Source organism: Acanthochromis polyacanthus, chromosome 19 (genome assembly GCF_021347895.1).
Source record: "Acanthochromis polyacanthus isolate Apoly-LR-REF ecotype Palm Island chromosome 19, KAUST_Apoly_ChrSc, whole genome shotgun sequence".
NCBI lineage: Eukaryota > Metazoa > Chordata > Actinopteri > Pomacentridae > Acanthochromis > Acanthochromis polyacanthus.
The window spans coordinates 10,007,523-10,022,746 of NC_067131.1; the positions used below are offsets into that span (position 1 = coordinate 10,007,523).

At 38.4% G+C, this 15,224-nt stretch overlaps 2 protein-coding genes across 3 annotated transcripts in view; one reads left to right on the plus strand and one right to left on the minus strand.

Annotated features, from left to right (window-relative positions):
• The first annotated feature begins 2,421 nt into the window (after positions 1-2,421).
• LOC110949585 (phenylethanolamine N-methyltransferase) lies at positions 2,422-5,293 on the plus strand. The gene is made up of 3 exons (XM_022191716.2): positions 2,422-2,802; positions 3,443-3,653; positions 4,458-5,293. Exons 1-3 carry the CDS (start codon positions 2,631-2,633, stop codon positions 4,894-4,896), a joined length of 822 nt encoding a protein of 273 aa, XP_022047408.1. The 5' UTR covers positions 2,422-2,630; the 3' UTR covers positions 4,897-5,293.
• Positions 5,294-6,156: 863 nt separating this feature from the next.
• Positions 6,157-15,224, minus strand: part of LOC110949584 (protein phosphatase 1 regulatory subunit 1B-like) — a 187,693-nt gene continuing 178,625 nt past the window's right edge. For both annotated transcript variants that reach the window (XM_051939767.1, XM_022191715.2), the window contains 4 exons: positions 10,595-10,681; positions 9,310-9,385; positions 7,544-7,672; positions 6,157-7,428 (listed from right to left, as the gene is read on the minus strand). In XM_051939767.1, coding sequence (XP_051795727.1) covers positions 7,295-7,428; positions 7,544-7,672; positions 9,310-9,385; positions 10,595-10,681 — 426 coding nt within the window. In that variant the 3' untranslated portion in view covers positions 6,157-7,294. The remainder of the gene's footprint in view (positions 7,429-7,543; positions 7,673-9,309; positions 9,386-10,594; positions 10,682-15,224) is intronic.

Consider the following 15,224-nt stretch of genomic DNA (forward strand, 5'->3'; position numbering starts at 1 on the left):
ATCACATTACGCCTCCAAACTCAACCTATATACAGTGAAGCTGACCTGAAAGAAAGCGGCGATGATCAGAGGAGCTGGACTGTCTCAACCAAACGCTAAAGTTCATGGAAAAGGTTACGGCAAAGACAAACTTGAAAGGGAAAGATGGCCTGAAGTAAACAGAAAAACAACAACATAAGCTGTGAGTGAAAAGATGATTTATTAGATGAAAGAATCAGTGGAAAAAGTGGGCTGTAGTTACTGTTTTCTAATCTAAAAAATAATTTGAAGCGACCATGTGTTCATACATCACACGTAATATAATCAACTGAGACTGTCCGGATGGCAATCGGCAGACTTCAGATTAGATTTCATATCACCTCAAATGGACCAGTTTTGTCAATGTGGTGATAGAGGCAAGCTTGTTTGTGATGGCATTTAATCAATATGCTGAAAAAGAAATGCAAAGTATAGAAAATGATAAATGCATACAGTCTATAAAGGTAGCCTCATTTTTATGTGCCGTATTCTGTGGCTTCTGACCCTCTTGCAGGTTCCTGAGATCAAACTTACTTTAATAAGTGCAAATTATAAACGATTATCAGCTCGTGTAGGCTTAAAATAACCCTACAACATCTTGTCATAATGCAATTTGCTTTGTCAGCTCAAAGTATGACAGTAAATAACAGATAATCTGCATGATTTTGAAGGAAAAAGATATTTTCATTACATTAACTGTTGCTGTGATTCATTCATTAATGCAAAGGATTATGTGATTGAACTTTTCAGTTATTTTTCATTCATTTTCATTGTATTCAAGGTGTCAGCCACAGGATGATAGCAGAAAAATATTCCTGCTGTTAATTCTGTGCAGCCTAATGTGAACACTAAGGTTAGTATAAGCTATCTTATACGTATTTCGCATAAATTCTAATTAATTTACCAGTATATAATAAATTGCATGCTTAGAATTTAAATGTAAATAGCTTTTCTTCCAGCAGTTGAATTCATTATATGCACATTAAATGTTCTCAGTCTCACAAGTTAAAGAGAATTCTTGATGTTTTACATTTACATTTATTCAGTATGACTAGCCAGTCTCCAAATATCCTAATTTTAACAGCACTGCATGGCACAATTCCACATCTAAAACACTTTTTCTCCATTGGACACTGTGATATTTAGTCTGTGTGTGTTTGTTTGAGATTCTGCCGCTGCCAGGGATGAGCGAGGTGTTTAAAAAAACGACTCCAGGGAAGAATATGTTTGATTACCACATGGCTGCGTTCCACAATGGTTGATGTAAAATGCTGCTTTGGGATACGCTGGGAATAGAGCAAATTCATTAAATCGGGGGATGAAGCTCACTGTTTTGTCAGTCGGCCACAGTAGCTGCTGGTTGCACAATTTAACAAGTCACTTTTAATACAACAATAAATTAAAGGTGTCCTGTTTCCTGGCAGAAACGCTGAAAATCAACACTGAAGTCAGACAAGTTTGCGGATCGAGACGTCTGCTCAAGGTGGAAACATGTAAATTCATTTAAATTTATATAGTAGAGCAAATGCAGCACTGCCAAGTTTTACAAGCATCTTAAATAGGAGAAATATTAATATAAAAAAATCACACAAGTGTTTATTTTCTTCACGTGGTTCTGCGATTAAAGTCAAAGATGGCATAGAAAGCAAGAATAATGTATTTACATAATCAAAAATTAATAAATTTTCTATCTGGAATCATGTTTGAATCTTTGTATCCTGGACAGGTAAAAGTCAAAAGCTTACAGTTGTGGATTTAAATATTCTTTACAGTTAGAACTTTAATCTCCAATACTTTGTTACATTTTGTCAACAAAAACACTACAGTGATCATCTACATTAAGTATCAGTTCATATTAATATTCAACTCTTTTAATGATTGTTTTATTGCCTATATTATCCTAAAATAAACATTTTTAAAACTATAATAAAATGATTGCTTTTTCTGAAAGCTATTTTTTAAAAACTGTCTTTCATTTCTTAGCAACATTATATAATTGTTTTCTTTGTTCTTTGCTAATGTCTATCTTTCAAAAAGAAACAAGAAAAGGAACGGCTTTTTCGGTGCACTTTAACATCTGTTTTGTATTGGAAACTTTCCCTTATTTACCTTGCTTCTATTTACTGTCTGGATAAATGAGTACAAAAGTCATCATCAAGTAAAATGGCCGACTGAGACACAAACAAGTCTGTTTGTCTTTGAGACAGACCTGTTGCGTCTCTCTCAAGGGGTTGCCTGAGACAACCCTGGAGTGTAAGAGGTCCTTTCAAATGATTGTACAGATATGAAGGGCCTTTGAGAGGTGGGCGAAGGACCTGAACGCCATATGAGGAGTCCATTAATGGGTGTAGTGTTGGAGGAAGCCCTCTGATCTGATGGTATCAACGCCTCGGGGCAGTGAAAGTGAACAGAGCAAATGCTATCAGGCAGCGTGGTCCGAAAAAGCAGGATCACTATCTCTGCCCATGAAGCTCAAGAGTAGCCCAAAGCGCAAACACACACATAATAGCGCAGATACACCCACATACACACAAGTATATAATTTGGCTCAGGGGGCTACCTGGACACTGACCACCAGAAACAGAAGGTAGAGCCACAAAGACAGCAGGAGGATGGAAGACAAGGGAAGAGAGAACGGAGTAGCAGCCATGGCCGCCTGCTACCAGAAATTTGACCCTGCAGCATATCTGCAGTACAACTACACTCCACCGCGGGCCGATTTTGCGAGAAAAGACAGCATTGTGCCGTGGAAACTGGCATGCCTGCACAGAGCTTTCACTGAAGGTAAGAAGAGGTTAAAGGATTCTGTTGTGTTTTGCAAGCAAATGATTGAAAAAGTGTCTTTTCTTCTTCTGATTCTCGTTCCTAACAAGAGTTTTCGTGCTGGTCCAAGCATCCAAAGACCTTTGTTTTTCTAGAAATCTAAAACCCAAATTCTCTAAACATAGTAGGTTTAATTAAAGGGAGAAAGAAAAACATAAAAGTACAAAATAAAAATATGATTTTGATCCTGGTAGAATGTCAAAATTGTAGAGCCCACATTAAAATTATTTTAATACATTGAATGGTTTGATGTATTCTAAGTGAAATTGTACAAAAAGCCTTCTTATTTATAAATCAAACATCTTTTTCTTATGCTACTATTAAAGACCTGATTTGTCACTAATTATTTCTATTAAATTCATATTCTGAATCAATTTCATACAGTATAAACCTGAACGTTTTCACTTTCACAGCCTCAATACAGAAACTTCAGACCAAATTCCGTGTCTGCATCTGACAAAGTTACATCAGTATGAGATAAATAAAATGGTGCATCTTGTCACTACTTGATGGAAATTATCCTTTAAAACCCATCCAGTTAGCTGCAGAAGTCTCTTCCTAAGAGTTTCTCCTCTCTTTTATTCTCCTCCATCATTCCCAGGTGATGTAAGCGGTGAACTCCTGGTGGATATCGGTTCAGGTCCCACCTTGTACCAGGTCCTGAGTGGCTGTGAAGTTTTCAACAAGGTGATCCTGACAGACTTCCTGGAGGTGAACCGGCAGGAGCTGAGGCGTTGGCTCCAGGACGAGGGAGGATGTAGTCTGGACTGGACGCCATATCTACAGCATGTCTGCAAGCTGGAGGGACGACGGTATGGAATAGATAAACTATACCTAAAGATTGGGTACATATTTAAATATTAGTTATGAAGATTGACAGTTTCTCTGTGAGTGTTACGCTAGTATCATCAAATGGTTAAATTTGTAACATACAGTCTGTCTCAGAGAGGGAAAAAATCTCTTCAATAGGCATCAAATGATTCCTTTTAGTTGACACAGATTTACAGCATCATAGGGTTTCCTTTTTTCTTTCTTTTCCCTGTAATAATTCCCCACCTTAATATTTTTTCTGCTCTGTTTACTGAGCAATGAATCATTCTTGCCCATTGCTTAATATGGCAAAGGTTGTTGGCTCTTGATTGAAAGAGCAGTTTAATAAGAAAACACGCAAACATTATTCAAAAAACAAAACCCAGCATTTAGACAGAGTCATCAGCTATATTCTTACAAAGTTCAGCATATTAGCATGCGAACATAGCCTTTATCACAAATTGGGAAATGCTTGTGCTACATCAGCCTTATGCAAAATGAAACCCAATGAATAACAAATTAAAGTAAAAAATAATAAAGTAAATAAACTACCAGCTGACACTAATTAGCTGTAATTACAAATACATGGTTTAGGCTAAAGGGGATGTCATGAGTCACAGAACAAAGTAGGTCCGACTCATCCTGAGGCACACATGAATGCAAATTTGATCATAATCCACCTCCCTGAGACATTTCCTTCAAACCCACATGGTATAAAAATGTTGCAGAAAAGCCGTTGTGTTGTGCACTTGCTGCAGCTGTTTTCATGTAATCTGATAATGCATTGATGATATTGCCTCTGCCAGGCCCTCAGCATGGACAGAGAAAGCTGCTAAGCTACGTCAGGTCATCGCAGACATCCTCCCCATCGACGTGCACTGCTCCCAGCCCCTGGCCCCTGACGTCCTCCCTTCATCGGGGGCCGACTGCCTGGTGTCCTGCTTCTGCCTGGAGAGCGTCAGCCCCGACCTGGCTGCCTTCACCAGGGCCCTGGGCCACATCTGGAAGCTCCTGCGGCCTGGTGGCCACCTCCTGCTCATCGGTGCCCTGGGAGAAAGTTACTATTTTGGGGGGCCCGGGGTGAGGATCCCTGTGGTGCCACTGAATGAGGCCCAGGTCTGTGCTGGTCTGAAGGAGAACGGCTACACCATCATCCGGCTGGAAGTTTACACTCTGCCTCAGGATATGAGGGTGGGGGTTGATGATGTGACTGGAGTGTTTTTTGCAAAGGCAAGGAAGGATTAATATGTGAAGTGTAAAGAGGACAGAAGTATTAGGTAAGAGCTATCAGGATAAAACATAACATGGATTAAGGTGAAGTAAATGCATAGCTTAGGAATTAAAAATGATACATCAACTTTTGACGCTAATAATAACACCTACACACATTTTTGTGGGTGAGAGGCTGCAATGATTTAAAAAAAAAAGTCAGTTTATTTTCCAGGACAAAATCCTCAAACACAAACATACAAATTATGTATTTCACTTTATTTCCTTTAACTTCGTCAGTATAGTCAAAGTATTATTCAAAGGTGCAAATGAGACTCCTTTTAGTTGCCAAAGCACTCATTAGTGTTAGAAATGCAATTACACATTGCCTCCTGCAGTTCAAGCAGAGCTACTACAGCATTAAGAATGTAAATCTTAGTTATACCGTATATATTCATATCATATACAGCTGTCTAGCTGTGCGTAAACTGTATTTTGATGTCTTTTAATTATGGCCATGTCGATAGAGTGTTTTTTTTTTTTTTTTTTTAAATCTGTTGAGATAGACAGAACCATAGGTTGGAGTTTAATTGATTATGTGCAAAAAATAAAATAAAATAAATGAATCATCCATCTACCTGTATCACTGCAGTTCCATTGGTTAATCTCCATACCAGTATAGCATTTTAAATATTGGTTTAGGTGATCATATTAGATATAAATTTGAGAATGCAAGTGTGTAATTAGATGTACTGAACACTGGGTGTCACCACTGACCACTATGGATCTTTATTGATATTCATATTTGTTTTAATGTAGTTTTCTACTGCAAATCAGACATACTTAAAGATGGATTCAGAATAGATGAAGAGAAATAGAAAAACAAGAGAAGCTAAAAAATATGTACTAAAAATATGAACTGAAAAAGACAACCAGATTAAATTCTTCTCCTGTGTCATGACTGAGCAAATCTGGTCACAGTCTTAATAAACTGGTTTTATTTGCATTTTGATGATCTTCTGACTTATTGTAACTGTGGCAAAAAACAAAACAAAACAACAAAACACAAATGGTCTAAAAGATGAATAAATGGGGCAACAATGGTTCAGGATTCTCATTTAGTAAAAATTGCTGCTGTTATTTGCTCTATTTAATCGTATACAACACACGTAACCAAATTATTAGTCAACTCATGTGTCTGGAATACCTAATAAAGCCTTTTCTCTTTCTTAACATGACTGGAGCGTTGCACATTTAAATACACAAAGTCCACATACAATCACACAAACACCAACAACCTATTACAATTGTTTTATTAGCAACCAACACAAAACATCACTTATTGTATATACAGGGTCATGAATGAACCTTCACTCTCATCACACATATATGGACTTTTTAAAAATAAAAGGTAGGTCTTCCTTCCGCCCAACATGTGCGCCATCCCAAACAGATCATGCCTGCTAATCGCCATGTTACAAAAAGCCTGCTCATAATTCGAAACCAGAAAAAAATTGCGCTGCATTATCGTGATTAGTTGGATTAGTTTGATATGGTATAATCTGGCCTACTGTGGCCGTGACTGTGCTCAAATCGTCTGTAATCCACCCTCCTTTGATCTCCTTGACCTTGCACGCAAACATCCAAAAGACTGAGGAAAGCAAACTGAAAAGCAAACTTCCGTTATGGATAACTTTGGAAGAAGCTCTGCAGGTCCTGAGTTACATTCCAATGAGGGCTGGCTGGATATTTATGTCATTATGTAACTTATCATTTAAAACAGTATCTCATATCTGTGTACTGCACTTTCACTATTCCTGTGAGATGCACCTTAAAATGACAACCTGTTCCTGTATGTCAGCCCTTGTTGCAGCAACAACATTGTCACAATGATACATACAATGCAATCCTTGAACAATAAAATAAAGTGTAAGCTGCATTTTCTGTTTATCAGACTTTGTAACAGATGATGATTCATGACATGAATTATGCAAATTCAACATTTAACATTAATCTCAGAATCCTTCTAAATCTTGTTGGAACTCCATAAAATTGTTTGTTTTTTTGCTTGTAGAAACTCCCCAGTCCTTAGCAGTTCCTATATTTGCTGTGCAGTGTCCTTGGCTGATTAGAATTTAGCCCTGGCTTCTTTGGCTGACTGAGACGTGATTTCCTTCACAAGTCTCGAGTTAAACTTTTCCTCCTACCTGCTCATTAATATTCTGACCCTCCTCAATGACCATCACTTTCCTCTCTCTCTCTATCTCTCTCTCTTTTTCCACATTCATCTCTTTTGTTGCATGCATGCACACACTCACAGATCCAAAAAACACACTCATTCATACACCCACGCATGCACACGCATGGTCCATACGTGTGCAACGCAAATGGATTTTCACCAACACTCCGTCTCCATCAGAGCCCTCTATTTCGGTCATTCTCCTTTCCCCTCCTCTCTTCCTTTGGCCTTTTCTGCTTCTTCTTGGTGATGGCTGAGATCACTGCTCACTGTTGAACTGCCCAGCCGACCACATTGGTCTCTGAGTGGTTTGCTTTCTTCTTTTAGATCTGATGTGAAAGGAATTTCAAAAGTGTAAGTGATGTCTTTGTTAGGTACAGGTGCCGGTACAAGAGAGAAAAACTGAGTAAAGTGAATGACTGTTAAAGTGAATATCCTGCCCACCTGTAGCTGAGGCCGTCTGCTGCCTCTTTTCATCACGATGCTCCTCCTCTTCCTCAGAAGAGGAATCTTCTCTGTCCACAGACCTCATGTCGAGGGAGGCCAAGTGGGCCTGGGCCATCCTCTGGACAGCTGAAAAGAAAAACAATCTGTTCTGTCGAATAAAGGAGCACCATGACAATTGTACACATAAAGATCAAATAAATCCTCTAATGAACAACGGATGGTCGAATGCAAGGACAGGAAGAGAAATATTATTTATGCATGTATTTTGATTTTTCTGTTTAAACTTGCAATGTTTTGGCACTTGGGGGGGGGGGGGGGATGATTGCGTTTTACTGCATTTAAGATGAAATTGAAAATTCCTTGCTTATTTAAATAGACGGAGTTACAGAAAAATGCTATCAGTCATTTAGAGTTGTGTGTCCGGCTACCTGACGAATCTAAGTCCAATATCTTTCTTATAATAAATACATGCAGAAAAGGACAGTATTAGTTTTGTTAAAAACAGGATGGTATCATCTGCATATGGAGAAACATGGGCCTTTCCTAAATCTTCTATTTAATTTCAGAGCCAGTTTTTAAAAGTCTTGATGAGCTTAAGTAACACTAATAAAGCAATGTGGCATAAATCCCAAATATGAGAAGATGCCAACTCCTATTTGTGCAAAAAAAAAAAAAGTTATATGTGTGCACATACTTCTGCATCGATTCATTCGAAATTTGTGTGAGCTTATTTACCACTACATTTAAAAAAAATGATACAGTAACACAATAAGGTATGGGATTTGCCATTGTAAAAGTACTGAATGCATGTCACATTTTTAACTAAGCAAGCAGTGAGTTCTTTTGTTTCCTTAACATTATTACTTATATAGGCATTGAGAACAGATGAAAATTTGAAGCCGTTTTGTGTAAAAATGTATATAATATACAGTGATCAGCCAGAACATTAAGACCAAGCTGGATGCTCGATCAGATGTGGGGAGTTTGGAGGCTAGATCAACACTGTGGGCTCTTGGTTGTGTTCCTCAAGTCATTCCTGAGCAGTTTTATAGAGGGGCACATTGTTCTGTTGGGGGAGGCTGCAGGCATTGTAGACTACCTTTGCCATTGAGGGGGTGCTTACGGTAGTCTGGATAATGTTAGGTGAGGGGTACGTGTCAAAGTAGCGTCCACATGAATGCCAGGAGCCAAAGTTTACCAGCAGAACATTGTATTGTGGCAAGCTGTCAGGGGATTCAGTGTTATGGCTGACGGGTGTATCTCACACCAATACAGCCAGTGGAACACTGCAGGGATTATCAGTGGCTACAGTCGTGATTGCAAGGGTCAAAGCGCCAATTCCCATAAATCCAAAAATAAAAAAATAAAAAAATACAGTGCATGCATATTCATACCAATATAGTAATTTTGTGCCAGTGCTTAAGTTTGTGTGACTCCGGTTGTATCTGATAGTGAATGTGTCTGTGAGACCATGTTGCAGCTGTGTGCCCAGCCTATAATCCAGGATGATCCAGAACAGACTCACAGCTGTCTCTGCTCCTAATCTCTCATAACACACACAGTCACCCACACACACACATGCACACACAACTGTGGTTTTTCGGATATGCACGTAGTTGAGACAGATATAGAGCACATGGCAATTCCCGCAGCAGAATTAGGTCTCCCAAATTGTTTCAGTTTTGTGTAATTTTTCTTATATTATTTAAATACATAAGTGTATCATACAAAACTGTGTAAATCATTCAAGACAGTTGCATTACCTTTAAGGGAGGGCGGCTGGTAGGTTGACATATGAACCAGTTTGGCTTTCAAGGATCCATTTTCCCCCAGAACCCACTGCAGAACAAAAACATCAAATCCATAGTTTATCTGATATAATATATAGGTTCTCCTGTTACATGACTGAGGTCTGTAGAAGTACTTCTATCATGTGATGCTGCTCAAATAAATTATATAATATAGTAAATTTATATTTATTGTGTTGTTTTTGAAATTTAAGCATGGGAATCATTAGAAAGGTAATAACAATGTGACAAAGTCTAATACAACGGAGAAGCAAGGGAAATAAATGCTTAATCCTAAATTGCATTACCATTTTGTCTATTATACTTGCAATGGCCAACTCATAGTACAAAACATATTACTTAAATTGCTCATGTTTTCCCATTTTTTTTTTTTTTAAGTTTAAAGGAAAACTCCACCAGAGATTCACATGGCAAGTTATGTTATCACTATGACAGACAGAGACAGTTCTGAATGGAATTGATTTTGTTGTGAACTTACCCTTTCTTATACCACCAAATACATTTTTGCTGCTAATGTGAATTTCAAACATTACCCAGAAAGCCTTCCTGCAGCCCCTAGTAAAAATCATTCCTGTAAACATACAGTATGATAGCAAAGTGAGGGTCTAATAATTAAAAAAATATCCAACTCATGACCTTACGCTACACCACACACTGTATATAAAAGATGGTTCTAGCCTCTGGATCTGGAAAGTGATGCCAATGCAGAAGTGTCTTAAACCTGCATTCTTTTTATCAGACAGCAGGGGCGACTCCTCTGTTTTACCAGTCCAACTGTAGAGAAGTCTATGAGAAAATGATCCTACTTCCATTTGATTTGTTACCTCAGTAGACATTTTTCTAATGAGTTTATGGCCTCAATCACTAGCTTGAAGTTTTCTTCAATACACTATGATGCTAATTCAGTAAAGTATGGTCCAATTTAGAGTAAAATTGGTGCACAAAGCAGGATGTGTATCGAGGAGGCTACCTTGTGATTGATATTTTCTACCTCGCATTTGAGCATAGTGTGGACTCAAGAAAGGCCAAATGCCAAACTTTGAGGCTTCAGACTAGGCTATCCCACAGTCTCAGAAAGTCATAGGTTTTTCCATATTTTATATACAGGTCTATGTCTAAATAACCACCAAACAATTTTTGCATTATGTATTGTCGGTACAGTAGAGACTACTGTCAGTGGGGAGAGACTGGTTTCTCTTTGTACTCCTATAACAACTTCAACATGAAACAGCTGATCTACCTGATGTTGGCCGCTGTCTTTCCCTCTGGTGACGGTGGGTCTGTCAGTCTGAAACAGTGTGGCTGGTGTCGGCCTTCGACGTCGGATCTTATCAAAGAGGGAGAAGAATGTCTTTATTCATCGGTCAAACCATGCTCGTTGTGTTTATTGTCTATATTTGCAAATGTGTGTGGGTGGCATGCAAAATCTCCCAAAGCAAGACAAAGTATAACTGATATCCAAATACTGTCACAGTTGATAGCTTATGAATAGTTTTTAGGTCAGCCTTTTGGTGTCATGTCTGCAGAGAATTAGTTTATGACAACTAGAAAAATTATTATGCAACAACAAGCAAAGTTTTGCTGTCCAGACTGCTCCTGAATAAGGATTATCTCTTGTAATAGATGGCAGCTGGATTATTAATTTGCTTACAGTTTAATACAAAATAAACTCTTTGCTTTTAATGTGATGGTTCAGTTTTCAGTTGTGTGCTGGCTGCACTGTGATGAGCTCTGTTGTCTTATAGCAAGAAGGTTCTGGATTCCAACCTACTGGCTGGCTGAGGTCTTCCTGTGTGGAGTTTGGATGTTCGCCCTGTGCCTGTGTGGGTTTTTTTTTTAGGTGCTCCAGCTTCCTCCACAGTCCAAAGACATGCATGGCAGGTAGTCAGTTATTCTAAATTGGCAGAGAGTGTGCCCTGTGATGGCTTGGTGACCTGTCCAGGGTGTCCCCCGCCTCTCGCCCAGTATCAGCTGGGAAATGCTCCAGCTACCTACAACACTCCGCAGAATAAATCAGGTACAGCTGATGGAAGAAATTGTTTTGTTTTTCGCACTATTAAATACATGGCAACAACTGCTTCATAATCCTCTATGTGTGAAGCAGAGTGAGTCATAGAAATCATCACTTACACAACAACAAAATGCAATATTTCCAGTCAGTTTCACTCCCATGTTAGAAGAGCGTTACAAAACTCAGCCTGCCAATAATAGAGCTTATCAAAGGTGATCATTCAAATATGTTCGCTGGAATTTGAGGCCAAATGACAGATTTTGTTGAAAGTAAACACACTGTAATAGTAGTACTGCAACTGTTTTGAATATCTTGTACTTTATGTATTTCTGTTTTCATGTTTCTTTATATTTCTACTTGACAACACTTCATAGAGGAAAGACTATACTTTTTTAAATCCCCTGGGGTTATGTTACTGGTATAGAGACTTTTCAGACTGAGATTAAAATACAAAGCTGACAAGAGGAGAATGCACTGTTGGGATTAAACTACTCCATTCTGAATAAAATTATCCCCACCTCTATCTATAGTCTATATTAAAGTACTCCTTATATCGTGATGCATCAATACTCTTGATACAGTATTACGACAATAAATCATTGTCAGGGTCCTGATTGCATACTTTCATTTTGAAATGTATTACATTACACTACATGCGCAATTAATAGAGCAATGATGAGCTACGTACCATCATTTCTCTGCACATTTTCCAAATCCAAATGATATAACTTTTAATTCTTATTGGGGTTACCCATTTTCCGCTGATGTATTCTTGTGTAATGAGGGAGGATGTGATCTAAAGTGATTAATGTAGCTTCATTACAAAAAGAGGTTTAAATGGCCCTAAAAAGTCAAAACAGAAAAATGGATTTTAGATGTATGGAACACATTAGTTAACCACCAGACAATCAAAAATCTTAATCAACATTTGATTGGATGGACGGGCCTCAGTAGGTTTGCTGTGATGAATTGACAGGGTTACAAAAAGAAAAGATGCAAATTAAAGGTCTCATATTATAATCCTTTTTCACAAATTAATCCAAGTCTCATATGTCTCCTGAATATGTATTTCAAGTTTCAACCTAAAAGATTGCACAGATTGTTCATTCTACCATAACTCCTCTGGTTAGAACCCTGCTCCAAACACGCTGTTTCGGTAGCTCAAAATCCAGTTGAGCTGCTGCTGCCAACCCCCTTTCAGGAAGAGGACCATAGCTGCACTTCTCTCTGTATTTAGTCTGTTCGGTGAGTCATGAAAAGGAGCCCAGAGAAGAAGGAGGAAGAGGGGGAGCCGGCCTGGAGCGCCATCAAAACAGGTGGCAAACATGAACAGCTCTATCAGAGGTTCATATCCTGATCTACAGAGGAAGAAAAGCACCAAGGGCATTGATCTTTTCTTATGCTTGGTGGATATGTTGTGTTCACGTAGTCAGTGATATGGCCGAGGTAAAGTAGGCTGAAACACAACACACCACTGTTGAGTCAAAAGTTGAAGCATCCAGTTGGACCAAGGACAGATTTTTCAAATGTTTTATGGACAGATGTAAGTGCTGTATCTTCTCAGGGAGACTCAAATGAGAACAAACCAGATTGATGGATCTGTACCTAGATCACTAATGGACACAAGACAGCTTTCAAGTCAGATGCCAGCAAGGTTTACGAGGGATACTGGTATGGGATGCTGTCATTGAGGATGAGCTGAATGGATCATTTCACGATGAACTGACAATCAACTCCTAAAGTTGCTCTGTTTCTAGAAGATACTTTCTTCAAGCCATGATAGAGGAAGATGCATTCAAGAAGGCCATGATCATTTTTGCAGGACAATGTTCTATCATATCTAACTGCTGTTTAGCTGGAAAGCAAAGATCTAAAGATGACTGACTGATGAAATAACCTGACCTCTTTCCTCACCTGACTAATTGAGAACTTGCGAGGCCTTCTCAAACATGAGATTGACAGTGAGGGAAGACAACACACCTCTTTAAAACACATTTGGGAGTCGATCATGAAGAAACTGATGGATGAATGTCAAGGGTAGAAGGATTGTGGCATCAGCCAGTAGCTACTTCTGTACATGCGTTAATTAATACTGAATGCAGTACCTGCAATTGTATTTTTTTCATTGTTTATTTACAGTGAAATGTCCAATATATTCAACACTCTCTGTATTTTGTAACGTGTTATGGCAAAACGATTGTTACGGGATAGGAGTGGCTGCCAAGCCAATCACAGTCGAGAGAAGAGGCATGAAATGAGTGGGCAGTTTTCACTCCAGAGTAACTAACAGGTTCTGCTTCCTTTTGTTAAATCATACATATTCATTACTCACACACTAGAGGTTTAGATGCTGCAATTGTTAGGGAAAAATATTAATAAATATGAAGTGCAAGGGATCCAATGAGAAGTTAAAATGTGTTAACAAGAAAACTTTATTGTGGGAGTCTAATAAACCTGATAAGTTCCACACAAGCACACACATCTCTCAGGAGAAACTATGTAGGACCAAAGGACCGAACCATAGGTTGAGCACCTGTCTGAGAGCCTTTTCAGACATAGCGACCTTTTCCAAGTGTTTTGTTAACACTGTGGCCAGAAGGTCAAGCACCTGCAGGGAACATAGTGTTTTCATCAGATTCTTGTTGTGCATGTCTGAAATGCCTGTAAATACCAGCGGTAGCTCAGTGTGGCTGCACTGGAAGACAGATTAGTTCTGCCAAGGATGGTATGTTTTCATTACCATTCTGTTTGTCAGTCGGCAGGATTAAGGAAAAACTACCGAGCCAATTTTCCTGAAATTTGGAGAAAACATGAGGACAAGCAAAGTAAAAACGCATTAAATTTGAGTGGCTTGGGCTGCCATATTGCATATCATAGAAGAGTGGACTATTGGCTTTGACAGAGGTCTGTCAAGACACTCTCTGAACGCCGTTCTAGTTTGATTTGCGGCAAATTTGTTTCATGTTTCTGCGCACATACAGATGGCTGGTGGAAGATAAATAGCTTTGCCTTTATTTTACATCCAATAGCATTCATTGAATGCTATTGAATCTTATATTTTTAATATATTATGTTTTAGGTTCTAGAACTTAATTCTTGGGAATTTGATTTACCATTATTGTCCACACCAATGAGGGATTTTAACATTCATTAAATGACTTTTGGGACAAATGCATTATACTGGACCAATAATGATGGAATAAATCTGTTGTTTGGAATAACAGGGTGCAACAGTAGACTGCGACGTGCCTTTGTGAGATAATTTGGGGAATTTGTTGTTCTTTACTAGTTATTGTTTTGATGTTTGACTTCAATAATGAAATCTGGCCTCTACTTCGTGGCTTACTCTGTGAGGTATAAAGGTCAAGTAATTTAAATTCTTTTGCCGCCCAGGTGGCAGTTTGGTGTGTCTATTTAATTTCCACTGACATTCACCAGAGACACTGCATTTTGCACAATAGCTGTTTAAAAACATTCATAAAGAGATATGTGTTTGCCTACATTTACTGTATTACTATGTCGTTTAAAGTTGTATTTGGAAAAGAATATCGGGAAAACTGGACTTAATGTCAAGTTAAGAATATTTAAAAAGCATTTGGAGTAACCTACAATGGTACAAACACACAAAACTGTCCTGTGTACAGTGACAGAGGACAGTCGAACCAAAGACTCAAAATGTAAATATCTTTTTGTTATATAGTCACTTTAAAAACCATTTTTAAAAAAAGCCTATTAAAAGGACCATCCTTGGACATTTGGTCATGTTATTGCTTTTCCAGACTAAGTCAGTTTCATTTGTTCCAAAATTTTCAAAGACAAGATTCTTTCAAATCAAAGTGAAAACAGGTTTACACAAAAT